At 53.3% G+C, this 13,517-nt stretch overlaps 5 protein-coding genes across 5 annotated transcripts; 3 read left to right on the top strand and 2 right to left on the bottom strand.

The window, feature by feature from the left end:
• The first annotated feature begins 1,054 nt into the window (after nt 1-1,054).
• On the top strand, nt 1,055-4,752 carry CC84DRAFT_1164684 (uncharacterized protein). The gene is made up of 4 exons (XM_018178537.1): nt 1,055-1,180; nt 1,346-1,376; nt 1,423-3,476; nt 3,524-4,752. Exons 1-4 carry the CDS (start codon nt 1,103-1,105, stop codon nt 4,610-4,612), a joined length of 3,252 nt encoding a protein of 1,083 aa, XP_018036782.1. The 5' UTR covers nt 1,055-1,102; the 3' UTR covers nt 4,613-4,752.
• Nucleotides 4,655-5,246, bottom strand: CC84DRAFT_1146533 (uncharacterized protein). The gene is made up of 3 exons (XM_018176558.1): nt 5,142-5,246; nt 4,997-5,092; nt 4,655-4,944 (listed from the first exon to the last, which is right to left on the bottom strand). Exons 1-3 carry the CDS (start codon nt 5,202-5,204, stop codon nt 4,924-4,926), a joined length of 180 nt encoding a protein of 59 aa, XP_018036783.1. The 5' UTR covers nt 5,205-5,246; the 3' UTR covers nt 4,655-4,923.
• A 91-nt stretch (nt 5,247-5,337) lies between these two features.
• Nucleotides 5,338-9,228, top strand: CC84DRAFT_763873 (Sfi1-domain-containing protein). Its single transcript, XM_018187353.1, has 2 exons — nt 5,338-5,624; nt 5,676-9,228. Exons 1-2 carry the CDS (start codon nt 5,555-5,557, stop codon nt 9,086-9,088), a joined length of 3,483 nt encoding a protein of 1,160 aa, XP_018036784.1. The 5' UTR covers nt 5,338-5,554; the 3' UTR covers nt 9,089-9,228.
• A 612-nt stretch (nt 9,229-9,840) lies between these two features.
• Nucleotides 9,841-11,300, top strand: CC84DRAFT_1187331 (eukaryotic aspartyl protease; the record flags this gene model as incomplete). The annotated part of the gene is made up of 4 exons (XM_018180922.1): nt 9,841-9,934; nt 10,064-10,278; nt 10,344-10,952; nt 11,028-11,300. The coding sequence occupies 4 exons, from the start codon at nt 9,841-9,843 to the stop codon at nt 11,298-11,300; spliced, it is 1,191 nt and encodes a 396-aa protein (XP_018036785.1).
• A 64-nt stretch (nt 11,301-11,364) lies between these two features.
• CC84DRAFT_1092252 (uncharacterized protein) lies at nt 11,365-12,648 on the bottom strand (the record flags this gene model as incomplete). The annotated part of the gene is made up of 1 exon (XM_018174442.1): nt 11,365-12,648. The coding sequence occupies one exon, from the start codon at nt 12,646-12,648 to the stop codon at nt 11,365-11,367; it is 1,284 nt and encodes a 427-aa protein (XP_018036786.1).
• Between the last annotated feature and the right edge of the window lie 869 nt (nt 12,649-13,517).

Genomic DNA, 13,517 nt, shown 5'->3' on the forward strand with positions numbered 1-13,517 from the left:
CCGTCCCTGCAGCAGCGGTTGCCCTCCGCGTTTCTGTACAGGATTGACATTTGTCGTCGACTTGGCATCAATGGCCGTGACCGACGCCGTGCTCTTGCATTGAGGAAGCTTTGGCACTGTTGCGGTTGGCTGACCTCCAACCGTCGAATTTCTCAAAGTCGATGCTACAATGGGATAGTTGTTTGCACAATCGTGATACAGCTCCACAGTCTTGTCAGCAACCTTTGTATTAGCGCACTCCTTCACACATGCTTAGCTACTGCAATCAGTATTGTCGTAGTCTTGAAGTGTGCTTCCGATGCCACTCGTCCGGAAACTGCTCCAAAGTCCTTTAGCACCGATCAATTCGAAGACCTCGGAGTCCAGACCGGCGCCGCAAGCTACCGTCCGTCTTGAATAATTATGCCAAAAGGACACAGTGGGTGTCTGATGAACCTACCTTAGGCGGGATGGCAATGTTGAAGGGTGCGTTTTTGGAAGAAAAGGAATCGGCTGCCATTTCTATGAGCGGATCACATTGGGCTTGTTCGTGGATAAGGTAATCTGAGACTTGTTAATTACTGCACGCTGTCGATACGTGCTGCAGGACATATAGTCCGAGAGGGAGTGGTGATGTAGAAGGGCATCTCAGTTGCATATGCCATTGAGGTCAATTGGAGCACGTGAAGAGGGACATTGCCCCGCGACTGGTACGAGCATGGAGTTCTATCAAGGCGAGTGGCGGCATAAGTCAATGTCAAAGGTCCCCACGCAGGATCTAGGAAGCCGTAGACGAAGTCTTTTGAAGGGGAGCCTCATCTCAGCATCGGTTGAGACTTGCTGGGGCAGCAGCGACTGACCATCCTCAACAATGACAATGAGGGACAGAATGGTTGGTGGTGCAATGGACAGGTTCGTCCGGCCATGTTGAGAAGCATAAAATTACCGCAGATCTGTCCGAGGGTCGCGCGAAAGTGTTAGATGCAACGCAGGGATGAGTCAAGAGATGCGCTATCGATAAGGTTTCTGAGGAAATTGCCCCACCAGCCCACTAGCAGCACAGTCAACTCCAGAAAAACATAACCCCGCCACGCCGACGAAGGCACACGATCACACGCCCGCCATGAACTTCCCGCAGGAGGAGGAGCGCATCCTTGCGCGCTGGAAGGAAATCGACGCCTTCCTGCGCCAGGTCGAACTTGTAAGTGGTCGCGCCTTCCCTTCCGAGTCATGCAAGCAAGCGGTACTCTGCCGGCGGCGTCTTTTATGCACCCCGCAATCATAAAGATTCATTGATGCTTTTCACTCCCATCTGGAATAACTGTTGGATCTTCGTCCTTGTCCTGATAGTGCTGACGGACGGTAGTCCAAAGGAAAGCAGCCCTACACGTTTTACGGTGAGTCCGCCCATAGCTATAGCATTCCAAAGTCTGACTCTGGCAGATGGACCGCCATTCGCGACCGGCATGCCGCATTACGGGCACCTTCTCGCCTCGACTATCAAGGATATTATTCCGCGGTACTGGTCCATGAAGGGGCGATATGTTGAGCGACGATTCGGGTGGGATACGCACGGTGTACCCATCGAGTACGAGATCGACAAGGAGATGGGCATGTCCGGCCGTGACGCCGTAAAGGAGATTGGTATCGCCAAATATAACGAGAAGTGCCGCGCCATTGTCATGCGATATGCGACCGAGTGGAGACACACTATCGATCGACTGGGTCGGTGGATTGATTTCGACAATGACTACAAGACCATGGACACGAGCTTCATGGAAAGCGAATGGTGGGTCTTCAAGCAGCTGTTCGACAAGGGTGTTGTGTACCGCGGATTCAAGGTTATGCCGTACAGTACCGCATTGTGCACACCGCTCAGCAACTTCGAGGCGTCGCAAAACTACAAGGACGTCCAGGACCCGGCCGTAGTGGTCTCTTTTCCGCTGTTGGACGATTCAAACACGTGTCTACTTGCTTGGACCACGACCCCGTGGACGCTGCCTTCCAACACCGGGCTTGCAACACATCCTGATTTCGAGTACATTAAGATCCACGACGAGGCATCGGGGAAGCACTACATCTTGCTGGAAGCGCTGCTGCGGACGCTATACAAGGACCCGAAGAAGGCGAAGTTCAAGATTGTACAGAAATTGAAGGGCAAGGATATGTTGGGCTGGAAGTACGAGCCGTTGTTCGACTATTTCTACGAAGAATTCAGGAACTATGGTTTCAAGGTCGTAAACGCGACGTACGTGACAGCAGACAGTGGTACGGGTATCGTTCACCAAGCGCCTGCATACGGTGAGGAGGATTACAAGGTGGCCATTGAGAACGGTATCATCGACCAGAACCGCCCGCCCGTAAACCCGGTCGACGATGCTGGTTGCTTCACCTCCGCTGTTCCGCATTTCGAAGGCCAGCATGTGAAGGCTGCCGACAAGAACATCATCAAACACCTGAAGGGTACCGGCCGTTTAGTCGTGGACTCCCAACTTACGCATAGCTACCCTTTCTGCTGGCGCTCCGACACTCCATTAATCTACCGAGCGGTTCCGTCATGGTTTGTCCGGATTCAGGATAGCATTCCTCAGATGCTGAAGAACATCGAAGGTTCGCACTGGGTTCCTTCTTTTGTGAAGGAAAAGCGTTTCGCCAACTGGATCCAAAACTCGCCTGACTGGGCCATTTCACGTAACCGTTTCTGGGGTACCCCTTTGCCTTTGTGGGTTAGCGACGACTTGAAGGAAGTTGTCTGTGTTGGAAGCGTGGAAGAGTTGAAGAAGTTGAGCGGCTACGAGGGCGAACTTACAGACATTCATCGCGACAAGATTGACGACATCACCATTCCCAGTCAACAAGGCAAGGGCGTACTACGGAGAAGCCCTGAAGTGTTCGACTGCTGGTTTGAGTCTGGATCAATGCCTTACGCAAGTGCCCACTATCCGTTCGAGAACGTCGAGCAGTTCGAGAAATCTTTCCCGGGAGACTTCATTGCCGAAGGATTGGACCAGACGCGTGGGTGGTTCTACACTCTGACTGTTCTTGGCACGCTTCTTTTCGGCAAACTTCCATTCAAGAACTGTGTCGTAAACGGCATTGTACTTGCTGAAGATGGCAAGAAGATGTCAAAGCGTCTGAAGAATTACCCTGATCCCATGCTTATCATGAACAATTATGGCTCCGATGCGCTCCGGTTATATCTTATCAACTCGCCCGTGGTGCGTGCCGAGACGCTCCGTTTCAAAGAAGCAGGTGTCAAGGAGATTGTTTCGAAGGTACTGCTTCCGCTTTGGAACAGCTACCAGTTCTTCGAGCAACAGGCAGCGCTGTTGAAGAAGGTGGCGGATCTAGACTTTGTGTTCGACCCCTCGGCTGAGAAAACCAATGAGAACGTGATGGACCGGTGGATCCTAGCCTCATGCCAGTCTCTCCTGAGATTTGTCAACGAAGAAATGGCCGCCTACCGACTGTACACTGTTGTTCCGCGGTTACTTAAGGTGAATTACTATCCTATTGTCGACATTGTCCACACTGACATGGATAGCTCATTGATGATACCACAAACTGGTACATCCGCATTAACCGCCGTCGGTTAAAGGGTGAGTATGGCATCGAAGACACCAAGCATGCTCTCAACTCTCTTTTCGAAGTCCTATATACCCTCTGCCGTGGACTTGCGCCTTTCACCCCATTCCTTACCGACAACATCTACCTGCGACTTCTTCCGCACATTCCTAAAGAGCTCCGGGCAGAGGATGACCGAAGCATTCACTTCCTTCCTTACCCGGAAGTTCGTGAAGAGCTGTTTGATGAGGTGGTGGAGCGACAGGTCAAGCGCATGCAAGCGGTCATCGACTTGGGCCGCATCTGCCGAGATCGCGCCAATAGGGGACTCAAGACTCCTTTGAAGACGCTCGTGATCATTCACCCTGATCCAGAGTACCTGGATGACTTGCGCGCATTGGAGAAGAACAACTACATCAGCGAGGAGCTGAACGTGCGTGATATCATTTTCTCCAGCGATGAGGAGAAGTACCACGTTCAGTACTCTGCTTCGGCAGACTTCTCAGTTCTCGGAAAGAAGCTCAAAAAGGATGCTGTCAAGGTCAAGAAGGCGTTGCCAAACTTGACGAGCCAGCAGATCAAGGATTTCATCAAGGACGGCGAGATGCTGGTCGATGGTATCAAGGTCGAAAAGGAAGACCTCATGGTCAAGCGCGGCCTCGCCAAGGACGATAGCAACAAAGACCAAGAATTCAACACCGACGACGACGTTCTCATTATCCTCGATGTTGCCAGCTACCCCGAGCTCGAGCAAGAAGGCCTGGCTCGTGAGATTATCCGCCGTGTGCAGGATCTTCGCAAGAAGGCTAATCTGGTGCCCACTGATGATGTGGGCATGGAGTACCGCGTGCTATCGGATCCTGAGAACGTTGGCATCGAAGCTTGCTTCGAGAAACAGGGTGCACTTTTCGAGAAAAGTTTGAGGAGGAACGTCGACAAGCACGTCATCACTGAGCTGGAGGGCAAGATCCCAGAGAAGGATGACGAGACAGTTATTGTGCAGGAGGAGCAGGAGCTACAGAAGGCAACTTTCCTTCTGAGATTAGTGAAGTTGAAAGGGCAAGATTGAGCGAAATCACGATGTGCGCTTGTTTGCGGCATCTTTGAGGTTCGTTGAAAACAGTGTTGGGTCATTTGCGACGTCTCGACGTTATATATGAGTAGATGAACAAATCGAACAATTGAAATTTATGGATTGTCGCTGATGAGCACGTCAGCTTGCTCACCACGAGGCTTTGTCCTGTTGGAACGATTGGCGTACATCTCTGTCCACATAATAGACCCAATAAGTGGAAACTGGCTATAATGTGGTCTTGGAGTATAACCCCAGCGATGTACCAAGGATTCTACGAATTGAGCTGAGGGGCCATTGCCACCGTCTCATCGCTTCTTGTACGCAGCCTGACCAATGTTAGGTTAGAATGAGCCAATCGAAATCGTGACAGGAGCTTACCAGATAGCAGTCTTTGAGCTTCATGAACTCGGCGGCGCATTTGTCCTTGTGTACATTGTTATAGTCGGCCAGTATGCATTTGCCATACACAGCACTCTACCCGTCATAAGAATCTTTCTTTCCGTCGAGATTGGGACCAGCATACCTCTTTCGAGCACTTGCCAACCGCTGCGGCAAATTTATCGATTGGCCGACTCCGTCCAGGCATGTTTACGGTGTTTTACGATCAACCACTATCGCTGAATGTTTCGCGACGAGGTCAAGACAGTCTCCGCGCACGGACAGCTTGGCGCGTCGCATTTGTGGAGCGCGACCAACCACCGCAGCTCGCCGACGCCAAACAAAGACCGGCGCGTTCATTCACTTGCAACGCGCACCCACTCTCATCGCTCTTCTTCTTACCGCCTGTAATGTATAGTATTGGTGCGTGCGACGCGATCTCAGCGCTTTGCCTTTTTGCCTTGCCTTCCGAAGCTCTCGATCTTGCATCTTGATTTTGGTCTTGAAGGTGATGTACCCGTTCACGCGCCGGGGTCGACGACAGAGAAAGGAATACGAATGCCGCCCTCCATGAACGGCGACCGCAATGAGGCGTTACAATTGAACAGGGATGAGGTCTCAGAGGGAGGTAACTCGCGCCACTCCGATTTCCTCGAATTACCTCTAAACCTCTGCATAGCTATTATTTTACTTTACGAAGTTGTCGAACGCGCACGAACAGCATCCGATCTGAGCGCGTTCTCTCGCACGTTGCACGATGTATACGAAGAGGTGCTCCGCGATCACGGCATCGAGATCGAGGATGACAGCGTGCCGCTGCAGATCATAGCGCGTTTGGTGAGGGAAGCCAGGGAAGATGAAGGGCTGGTGCAACGTTTCAAGCGCGTTATGGGTGATATTGGCGTTGATCTGGAATACGACGAGGAGGGAGAAGGTTTCGAGTTTACGAGTCATCTGGAGGGCTTATCAACAGCAGCTCAAGCACCGACACCTGCTCCCTTGCGGCGGGGAAGTCTGGACTCTTTGTTGGGTGGCAGCGCAGACAAGGTCGCAGGAACCACGGATGTTGGGCGTCAGTTGGCGGTGCGCTCGAGAAAGTCGAGTGAGGCGACGGGCCACTCGGACATAGGGTCGTGGTGGCAGAAGCGTAGGTCTCGATCCGCGGAAGATTTGGAATTGCAGGCGCGCCCTCAGCCTCGAGTGTCCCAGCAGAACGGACACAATTCGGTTGCGCCTGTGAACGAGCCATTAGTTTCGCGCAGAAGGGGAACTGGACATGGGCGAGGCAACAGTCTAGGCATACAAAGAGACGGGATCACGGGCATGGCCAATTTTGGAGATTCAGACTTGGATGATGGCGACCATACAGGTGAAAGCGCTGATTATGATCACTCGGACATATACATACCGGGAGTTAATGCACCCATACCGGACGAGCACCAGAGACTCAACCATCACTACGAACGCGAACCTTTTCGGCCTTCTGATACACGTTTGATGGATGATGCAGAAGAGTTCGAGCAGCAGCGCCTGCACTCACTCTTAAGGTCATGCATTCGAAGATGGCGGGAGCGGACCCAGGAGCAATTTGAACGGAACGAGCAAATGATGGCCGCTGCAGTCAGATATGACAGTCGTATTCAGTTCCGGAATGTAAAGGAAGATCTTCTAAGGGAAGCTCACAATCGGCGTGCCCTTCGCGAAACCGACCACTTTTTCATTCGCCTCGAGGACCGTGCAGCGAGAGCTCGAAACATTTTCCTGCTCACCAAGGCTTTCACCCACTGGGCAAAGAGTGCCGAGGACGAGGTGCAACGCACTTCAGTTGCGCGTCGCCACATCCTACGTACACGCTTCTTTAACGGGTGGCGCGAGATCACTGCAGTCAACGAACTGAAAGTCCAGCAGTTTGTTTTGGCCACGTTCTTGCAGAAATGGCGCAGACGGACAGCGGAGGTCCGCCAAAGACAAGAGCGAGCCGTGCAGATGCACGACGAAAATTTGCAGCGCAAATACTACAAAGATTGGTTCTTTAAGTTTTGCGAGATCGCGGCCCCCGCGTGGCACAACGCACGCCTAGACCCGCGATTGAAGAGAGCTACATTTCAACAGTGGCAGGAAGCTGCAGCCATGTGGACTGAGCGAGATGCGTGGGCTACCGACCGTCGAGGCCAATTGGTACAACGCAGATCGTTGGAAGTCTGGCGACAGAAAACCGCTGTAGTGCGAGCCTTAGAGCCGCAGGCTGAAGAGTTTCGAAGGCGGACACTGCTCATGAATGCATTGGCTACAGTGCAGAGACATGCCCGCTTTGCCCCTTTGCTCTCCGCATTCCATATTGCGGGCGATGCACAGCGTCTCCAGTCGACTTTCCAAACATGGCGCCGCACCGCAGAACTCTCTCGCCGTGCGAGGAATGCTGACCGACTGCGCATACTGCGTAATGGCTGGACCGCCTGGAACGATCGCTTGCGCATCAAAGCACTTGAAGAGCGTATCAATGACCGTGTACTCATCGAAAACATGTACAAATGGACGCTTGCTTCCCGAGTGTCACTGTTCCAACGTGTCCACGATCGAACTCTTAAAGAGAATTGCCTCTTCACATGGGTCGCGAAAAGAAACCAGAGAGTTGAGATCAGAAACAATCGACAGAATAGACTCGATGCCGCAGAAGTACGATTCGCCCAGTTCAAGCGCACTCAACTCTTGCGGGTCTGTCTTCGGAAGATCGAGGTGCTGACAGCAGAGAAACGCGCCGAAGAAGCCGCGATGACAGTGCAATACGAGATCAAGTTGAAGCAGCGTGTTCTTGAACAGTTGTTGGATAAACACGCCCACTTTCAGCAGTTGAACAAGTGGGCCGGAGACGCGCAATTCTACGTCTTGACCACACATACGCTGAAGAAATGGAAAGACGCTACGCAGCATGCGAGGAGAAACAGAAGACGTGAAGCCTATGCGCAGGTGCGGCGTACAATCAAGTCGAATTTAGTGAAAAGGATATTAGGTCTATGGAGGGACAAAGCCCAAATTATCGCGGGCCAGCACGAACAAGCTGATGCGATGCTATATACGCGCGCGACACAGGTTTCACAGACGCTGTTTGCACACTGGCGAGATCGAACTGCCTTCGAACAGATGCAGACTGCACAAGCTGAGCAAAACTACGATATCAGGATTCGAGCTCGTTTCTTTGGGTTCTGGAGGAAGCGTCTAGAGGCTCTCGGGAAAATGACAGCTCAAGCCGTCGACTTCCGTCAGATTGGCGTCGAGGTCGCAGCGGCCAGTTACCTCAAGAAGCTTGAGTGGGAAGGCTGGGAAATTCGGTTGCGGAACAGGAGTGCAGCTGCCCTGCATGAGCGGCATTTCAGGCAGCATGTCAGTGCTATGATCAAGTTCTGGCATCAGCAGACCCTTTCCCGTGTTGCTGCTCGCCCTGTCAGTCCAACGCCAACTTCTCGCTCTCGTCACGTACGCCACAATGTTGAAGAACCGGACTACGAAACCGAGGCCGTATTTGAGGATGCTGGACGACTCTTCGACGACAACACAGGCGATGAAACGCGACGCCTGGAAGGCTGGACTGAGTTTGACCAATCTGCACTTGACCTCTCCTTCTCCATCTCACCGCAACACCATCCGCTACCGCCATCTCTACCAACATTCGGAGCACCGCCCTCCTCTGCCAGACCAACACCAGCACGGCCAAAGACATATCCCATACCGAATGCCACCTTACGCTCCGCTCTCCGTCGCCCAGCACGACCGCCTATACGAGAAGATCCCGACTTCGACAATGACCTTCCAGACGCAACATCGACGCCCATGCCACCCCACTTGCGAGCTGGGTATTTAAAGACGCCGAGCAAGCGCTCTGTGATACAACACAAGCGGTCTGAGATCCAGACCAGTCCCCAGAAAAGACTGGGCGCCATGAGTGCCCCGCCTGCTGCGGGTATGAGAGACGTTCCTGGTGCAGGACTTGGTGGTGTGCGGAGTTTTGGGGGGATGCTCAGAGACAGTGGATTTGGACGAGGTGCGAAAGGCAAAGGGAGAGTTGGGTTTGGAGAGGTAAGCAATATCGAGTGAAGCCTTTTGGCGTAGGCCTGTACTCAATGTTGGATGTTTGGGCTGATATTGGTTTTGGTCTTGCGAGATACCCTATTCATGACCATGCATTCGATTCATTGAACTTATCCAGGAAATGATTTGTCCTGGATTGCTTTGCCGCTTAGTCCGGCGCCTGCCGCAACTCACCAAAGCGTGACTGTCTGACAAGTGCCATGGCCTCATGTTAGTAATGACCTTGTTGACCCAGCACAGGGAAAGTACGATGCTGCCAGCCACTTCCGCCCCATCGTGCTCTCACTTCACGGTATATTTTCACTCACCATCATCACCCATCCGACGTCCCTACACGCACTGTGTTGAGCCCTACACGGCATCCTATGATTCATTTCATCATTCTCGTATCGTTTGTATAGACTGCATAGAAACCCCAAGCAGCGTGCGCCTCCAGGTACTGATGCGGTCACACTATGCTAACACCCCTCAGCACGTTTCGTTACCCATACCCAACAATTATCCCTCTCAACCCTGCGCACCGACCCAGCTACCAGAAACGACAAGCGCGTCATATATCGCCGGCATACGTCGTCCCACCTGCTGTATTCGCTTTCGCCCCTCTCTCCGTCTACGAGAGTTCTCCCATCAGCTCCAGCCCCCGCGTCTTTGAGTCATACCCGAGGGACAAGAAGCACAGGTCTTTGTCGGCGCGAAGATCAACACGAACGTCGACGCGAAGACCTGCTCCACAAGCAACTGAGCCGACAAGACGCAAGATGGGTGCACGGGAACAGAAGAGAATAAATGTCAAGCCTAATTCAGGATGTGAGAAGGCTGGCATGAAGAGTTATGCCAGCTTGTTGGAAAAATGTGAGTGTCCCCTCCTAGCACACCAGAATGTCAAAATTTCACACGACTGCTGGAGAAGCTCTTTGGATTGCTGACGTCGCGACCGGACAGACGACTTTGCCCCAACTACTGAAGGTCCATATCAGAAAGTCGATGAGGTCACCAAGAACTTCAAAAACTTTTTCAAGTCAAAGAGCAAGAAATCCACCAAGCCCGTGCTCAGAAAGGTCGAAGATGATGGCCAAAAGGGTGAAGTCAAGGCCGAAGACCAATTGAATGACTCCATGTACCTCTGCCCGGTCGCGATCGGGACTCCTCCGCAAGTCTGCAATCTTCACTTTGATACGGGAAGCTCCGATTTGTGGGTACGTTTATATACGCGCGTCGCCCCTCACCCTTTGATTATCTGGGCACTAAGCCGACAACATAGCTGTGGTCCACCGAGCTCGACTCCAAAACCCAATCTACTGGAAAATCTTCAGGTCATAACATCTACAGTCCCAAGTCCTCATCCACATGGAAAAAGATTTCCGGTTCTTCCTGGAAGATCCGATACGGTGACGGCTCCAACGCCTCCGGCATCGTCGGCACCGACAACGTCACCCTCGGCGGACTGTGTGTCGAAAATCAAGCCATCGAACTCGCCTCTAAGCTCTCGCCGCAATTCATCAAAGGTGCCGGCGACGGGCTCCTTGGCCTAGCTTTCGGCAAGATCAACACTGTGAAGCCCAAGGCGGTCAAGACGCCCGTGGAGAGCATGATCGATCAGGATGATATCGAAGAAGGGGAGGAGCTGTTCACGTGCTACCTTGGCAGCTGGCGGGACAAAGACGAAGAGGACCAGGGCGAAAGCTTCTTCACGTTTGGGTATATCGATGAAGACGTTGTCAAGAGGTGTGGCACCGAGATGCACTATGTGCCTATTGATTCGAGCAAGGGCTTCTGGCAGTTCAAGTCCGAATCTGCGATTGTGAATGGCAGGATCATTGATCGTACAGGGAATACGGCTATAGCGGACACTGGGACAACCCTTGCGCTCGTCAGCGACGAGCTGTGCAAGGCCATCTACGGTGCTATTCCTGACGCGAAATTTGACGCAAGACAGCAGGGCTAGGTGTTTCCTGTTGATACGCCGGCGGAAGCACTGCCCAAGGTCACGGTCGCGGTGGGTGATAAGCAATTTGAGATTCAAAAGGAAGACTTTGGATTTGCGAAGTGTGGGAATGGCATGCAGTACGGTGGGATTCAGTCCAGAGGGGACAGTACTTTCGACATCTTGGGGGATACGTGGTTGAAGGCGGTGTACGTGGTGTTTGATCAAGGCAAGAAGCGGTTGGGGGTCGTGCAAAGGGTGGAGGAAGAGCAGAACGTGAGTGCGCCGAAGTGAGGACCTGATGCATTATGCTACGTGGGTATCTTGAAGTAGAACTTTTGTGACGAGCGAAATCCTCTCAATCGAAAGTGGTCTTCTTTCCCTCGCTCTTGACAATGGCAGCAGAAGCCCTAGGGGCGTTCATGTGAGCTGACCCAGGCGCAATCGTTCGAGGATCGACCTTGCGCTCCCCGAAGTTATTTCTGGGATTGAACGGCCTCCCGCCTCGTTGCGGCCGTCCGAAGCCCCTGCCCTCACCTCCACCGGCACCGTCTTCGGGCTTCTTTCCATAGCGCTTCTGGTACCGCGTAGTGCCGTCCTCTGCAAATTCGCAGCGCAGATCGCGGCCCAGGAGCTTGTTGAGTCTGAACTTTCGCTTCTTGGACTTGTCGTCTCCTTCGCCGTCCTCATCGTTGGCCTTTGACTTCTTGGCGTCGGGATCTTTCTTGTACACGAATCCCTTCACCGCGGCAGAAGCAGCATCGAGCTCTTCAAACGTTACCCACGCGAAGCCCTTGCACTTGCCCGTGTCCTCGAACGTCGCCATGTGGATATTCTCAACCGCGCCGCACTGCCCAAAGTGCGCCTCCAGATCCTCCTTGCTCGTCTCGAAGCCCAAATTCCCCACGAAGATCTTCTTGCTAGGCGCCTTGGCCTCCTTGCCGCCTCGCAGCGTAGTGTCACCGTCATGCTGCTCCTCCTTGGGCTTGTCCGGCCGGCCCTCGAAGTTCTTCGAGTTTTTGATGAGCAGCGGGCGGCGGTCCATGCGCGTTTCGGTGAGTGCGATGGCCGAGTACATGGCCAGCTCCGTGGCGAAGTCGACGTAGGCGAAGCCCTTGTTCGTGGGCTTTGCGTCGGTCCAGTTCGGCCGCGGCGGGGCCTTGGGCGCGGGCATGTGTATGCGGGTTATTTCGTCGTCTTTGATCTCTGCGTTTTCGGTGAGGAAGGTGCGCAGCGTTTCTTTAGTGGCGGACCAAGGGAGGTTGCCGATCCAGACGCTGAAGGCGGAGCGCTTGGCTTCTTTGGACTCTGCAGTTTCGGTTGTTGTTGGGGCGTCGGCGGCGGTGGAGGGGGTGGGTGCGGTTTTGGCTTTTTTGGCTTTGCGTTTGGCTTCGCGGGCGGCTTTTTTGGAGGCGGGTTCTGGGGCGGTGATGTCGATTTCGATTTCGGAGGGGAGAATCTCGCGTTTGCGCTTTTTGGAGGGCTTTTTATCAGTCTGCTCCTCGTCTTCCTCTTCCCTCACGTCTTGTTCCTCCTCCTCCCCGACATGCTCTGCTTTGCGCTTCTTCTCCTTCTTGTCTTTCTTCTGGCGCTTTTCCTTCTTGGGCAAAATTACTGCCTCAGCTTCAGAGGCGGACTGCATGTCCGAGTCGGATGACATGTTTGCGGGGGTTGGGCGTGGTGGAGTAGCACGTCTCGAAGATTTGCAGGAAAGATTTGGTGTGGAAGATAAACTGGGCCGCGCTAGGGCGTGCTAGTGCAATCGATAACTGGAGGTAGTACGGCTTGGCAGGCACGGGATGTGGGCCGAGGTAGCCTCACTCTGAGAGCTCGCTGCATGGTGCGAAGCATGTTGATGAATGCTCATGTATATGCCTGGTAGTCAAGGTGCAAAAAGAAGCTCCAGTTGCAGCTACAAGTTGTAAGTTTGCGCAGGGTAGCAGTACACTTTACTGCCCCTCGCTACGGAGACCTTGGTACTGGGCTGCTCAACCGTCCGAGGTCTTCACGCCATTTGTCAGCTCGTCATTGGTATTGTCCGAACGAAGCAGGAGACGTGGTACGAAATCTATTGGCCTCGATGTCCGCTTTGTGCCCAGTGTCTGCGTCTGTAGATTGGGTCTGCCAGTCACTTGACGCTGGGGTTCCAGTGTCTGAGCCTTGCACCAACAGTTGCAGTGCAGTTGCGGTGTTCGCGAGAGTACAATTTGAAGCCCGCTATGGCAGACAGCACATGCGTGACTTCATCAACTGCATGTATACTGAATATTCTGGCACCGTCCACCCTGCGTCCTGTTGTTGTGCTCGCGTCACGAAGGCAACCGTCCTCATTGCACGGCGCGTTACACGCCTGTCTGGACTGCCTCACGCGCAGCTGCTCGTCCGGCCTCTGGCATCAACACAACGCTGTGAAGGGCAGAGCAAAGGCGGACTAGGCAGTTTTCATTTTCTGCTTCACCGTTTGTTTTTGTTTCTTGAGCTGCCTGCCCGGGCTGACGACGCAATCCGCAG

Source organism: Paraphaeosphaeria sporulosa, assembly GCF_001642045.1.
Source record: "Paraphaeosphaeria sporulosa strain AP3s5-JAC2a unplaced genomic scaffold CC84scaffold_5, whole genome shotgun sequence".
NCBI lineage: Eukaryota > Fungi > Ascomycota > Dothideomycetes > Pleosporales > Didymosphaeriaceae > Paraphaeosphaeria > Paraphaeosphaeria sporulosa.

Bases quoted from the DNA above. Each gene is read 5' to 3' on its own strand.
- CC84DRAFT_1164684 (XM_018178537.1), top strand. From the start codon at position 1,103: ATGAACTTCCCGCAGGAGGAGGAGCGCATCCTTGCGCGCTGGAAGGAA. The intron at 1,181-1,345 runs GTAAGTGGTCGC...GACGGACGGTAG, and splicing joins TCCTGCGCCAGGTCGAACTT to TCCAAAGGAAAGCAGCCCTA. The intron at 1,377-1,422 runs GTGAGTCCGCCC...TGACTCTGGCAG, and splicing joins GCAGCCCTACACGTTTTACG to ATGGACCGCCATTCGCGACC.
- CC84DRAFT_1146533 (XM_018176558.1), bottom strand. From the start codon at position 5,204: ATGCCTGGACGGAGTCGGCCAATCGATAAATTTGCCGCAGCGGTTGGC. The intron at 5,093-5,141 runs GTATGCTGGTCC...TATGACGGGTAG, and splicing joins TTGGCAAGTGCTCGAAAGAG to AGTGCTGTGTATGGCAAATG. The intron at 4,945-4,996 runs GTAAGCTCCTGT...AACATTGGTCAG, and splicing joins AGCTCAAAGACTGCTATCTG to GCTGCGTACAAGAAGCGATG.
- CC84DRAFT_763873 (XM_018187353.1), top strand. From the start codon at position 5,555: ATGCCGCCCTCCATGAACGGCGACCGCAATGAGGCGTTACAATTGAAC. The intron at 5,625-5,675 runs GTAACTCGCGCC...ACCTCTGCATAG, and splicing joins GGATGAGGTCTCAGAGGGAG to CTATTATTTTACTTTACGAA.